At 55.8% G+C, this 2,802-nt stretch overlaps 1 protein-coding gene across 1 annotated transcript; it reads right to left on the reverse strand.

Annotated features, from left to right (window-relative positions):
- Nucleotides 1-349: 349 nt before the first annotated feature.
- Nucleotides 350-2,225, reverse strand: LOC119303727 (UDP-glycosyltransferase 91D2-like). The gene is made up of 2 exons (XM_037580864.1): nt 1,601-2,225; nt 350-1,501 (listed from the first exon to the last, which is right to left on the reverse strand). Exons 1-2 carry the CDS (start codon nt 2,018-2,020, stop codon nt 494-496), a joined length of 1,428 nt encoding a protein of 475 aa, XP_037436761.1. The 5' UTR covers nt 2,021-2,225; the 3' UTR covers nt 350-493.
- Nucleotides 2,226-2,802: the final 577 nt, after the last annotated feature.

Consider the following 2,802-nt stretch of genomic DNA (forward strand, 5'->3'; position numbering starts at 1 on the left):
TTGATCTTGCCGATGTGCACTATAATCATGCTGACACCGGATGTGCTCATGATGCTTGTATTCTTTTGATATGATATTATGAATTAATAAAAGCACTCTTTATCAAAAAACAAGTTCAGCACACTCGTCGACACTTTGATAGGTTGGTCATGTGTGCACCACGTCACATAAAATATACACTGGATCATTTCTACAAGGGTATGGCTAAGTTTCAGTCGACCAAGTCTAAGTCAAGTGGCATAACATGTAAGAAAAAAATAAAAAGAATTTTTTTCATGGATCTTCACATAAGATCCGATGAATATAACATCGACTGAGACTTGTCAGTCGACTGAGATTTAGCAAAATTCGTTTCTACAATTCTGAGCGAAAATATACATCACCTGTGCTACAGTTTCAGTGTTTCATCCCTTCAGTGAAAAACTAAAAATACAGTAGCTGTAGAAAAGCAAACATGCATGAAAGTATCAAACACAAAAATTCCCCTTACTGTTCACGAAGTAGCGGCTGTAGTGGCTTTGCCATCAGTTGCAATGGCGGCGCCGTGAGATCTAAGGTGATGAACAAACTCGTCGATGTACCGTTCCTGCCGTTCCGAATTAGCTACGACTACCTGCATCTTCGCTGCACCTGCCACGAAGTTCCTCCTGGCCTCTCCGTCAACCATCACAGCCCGGACCGCGCTCGAGACGCCATGGCGGTCGAACGACCCATCGCTCTCGTCCCTCGCCACCTGCAACCCCACCTTCTTCACCTCCATTTGGCGTGCATTCGGGCCTTGGTCGCCGAAGATGGGCAGCATGACGAGAGGGTGACCGAACAGGAGGCCCTCGATCAGCGAATTCCGGCCGCAATGCGTCAAGAACCCGCCCACGGCGGCGTGCGCCAGGATGCTCATCTGGGGAACCCAGCCCGTGGTCACCAGCCCCTGGTCACGAGTGCGCTGTTGGAAACCGGGAGGAAGCATGTCGGCGCCGTCATCCAGGACGGCGGCGCCACTGGGCTTCCGGAGAGCCCAAAGGAAGCGCGTCCCGGCGAGCTCCAGCCCAAGGGCCAGCTCGTGCACCTGCTCCAGGGGCAGCGGCACTTCGCTCCCCAGCGCCACGTACACCACCGAGCCGGGCCGCTGCGCGTCCAGCCAGCGCACGGTGGCGTGCTCTGATGATTCGTTGGCGCCGCCGGCACGACGGCCTCCGTCGGGTGACGGCGGCAGAAGGCCGAGTGGCACGACCGGCATGTCGAGGAGAGTTGGCACCAGCGGGAAGGACTCGGGCTCCCACTCGACGCAGCTCCGGATGACCCCGAGCGCGGACCTCTCTTTGGTCAACTGCCAGCGCTGGGCGAGGGACATACCCGATGCGCCTTGGTCGTCGAACATGGGAGCCATGTCCTCCTGCTCGTAACGAGGGCGGGTCTCGGCGCGCGCTTCACTTTGCTCCGTCGACGGGGGCTGTGCGGCAGCGATCACAGCAGCAGTCGGGAGAAGCATCGCGCATGGCACCTGATGGATTGAGCGTCGAACTAGATCATTTAGGATGCGCATGCGATGGAATTAATGGAACCAAGCAAGCAGCCCGCGCGGCATGCAGGTGGGTCAAACCTTGTGCTCGACGGCGGAGGCGGCGACCCAGTGGTGGAAGCAGTCGGCGATGACCCAGTGAGGCCTGGTGGCCTCGTCGGCGCACGCGGCGGCCATGAACTCCGCGAAGTGCGCGGCGAGGCCGTCGAAGGCCTTCCAGTGGAGCTCCCGCTGCTGGTCGGGGACGTCGTTGGTGGACTCGGCGCCGCCGGGTAGGCCGTCGACGCGGGGCAGCGGGAGCGCGACGAGGTCCACGCGCGGGGCCGTGGCGGGGCGCAGCGGTGGGAGGCGCGCGAGGTTGCGCGGCGTGGAGACGTAGGACACGCGGTGGCCGCGCTCGGCGAGTCGCTCGGAGAGCTCCAGGTACGGGAGCAGGTGGCCGAACGCGAGCCACGGGACGGCCACTATGCGCAGCGACGAGGATGCCGATCCGGCGTCCATGGCGCGATCAGGAGCAACTAGCAAGGTCTTGATCAGGAGCTGGACTCGCCGCTCGCCGGGTGTGGCGACTGGCGACAAGGACCGGCGGGCTAGGTGGTGCTCAGGCTCTGCGCTCTGCCCGCGCCGTGGCTATCCACGCACGAAGTATTTTAGTGCTAGTCAAACAGGATAGTGCTACTTGCTATCCACGGTTCACGCCATGTGAATATTGTTTAGGTTTTGGGATTTGGAAACACCCACGCCGACCTACGTAGAGAGACGACATATTTGATCCGTATCCATGATTTTCCCATCAACCCTGAATAAATATGTCGAGAGGCGGCATATTATAGTTGATCCGTATCCACGATCCATGATCAGCTGTATCTTCGCCTGAAGTACAACCCACCAACCCCATGTTGTGGACTTTTCTTTTTCTTTTGACAATTACACTTTTGCACTTCATTTTTTAGGCAATTTAACGAAGCTTTATTAAGCCGTCACCACATTGACTAGGACGGAAGGAAGATTTCCGGGATGACCTAACCAAACATGGCGGCCACCACCGAGCGTAAGTACATGCTTTGCCAAATTGTGAGCTTCAAAATTGGAGCTCCTACGTTCATAGACTTTGTTACGAAAATTTAAAGAAAGAGAATGCTCTAAAATCTCTTGAACTATTGCACCAATAGCTAGACATATTATGCTTCTGGATGTCATCAACCACCACCTTACAAACTGACACAATATGAATACTTTGCACATAAAGATCATCTGCTAGAGCCATAGCTTCCCGGATAGCG

Source organism: Triticum dicoccoides, chromosome 5A (assembly GCF_002162155.2).
Source record: "Triticum dicoccoides isolate Atlit2015 ecotype Zavitan chromosome 5A, WEW_v2.0, whole genome shotgun sequence".
In the NCBI taxonomy this organism is placed as follows: Eukaryota; Viridiplantae; Streptophyta; class Magnoliopsida; order Poales; family Poaceae; genus Triticum; species Triticum dicoccoides.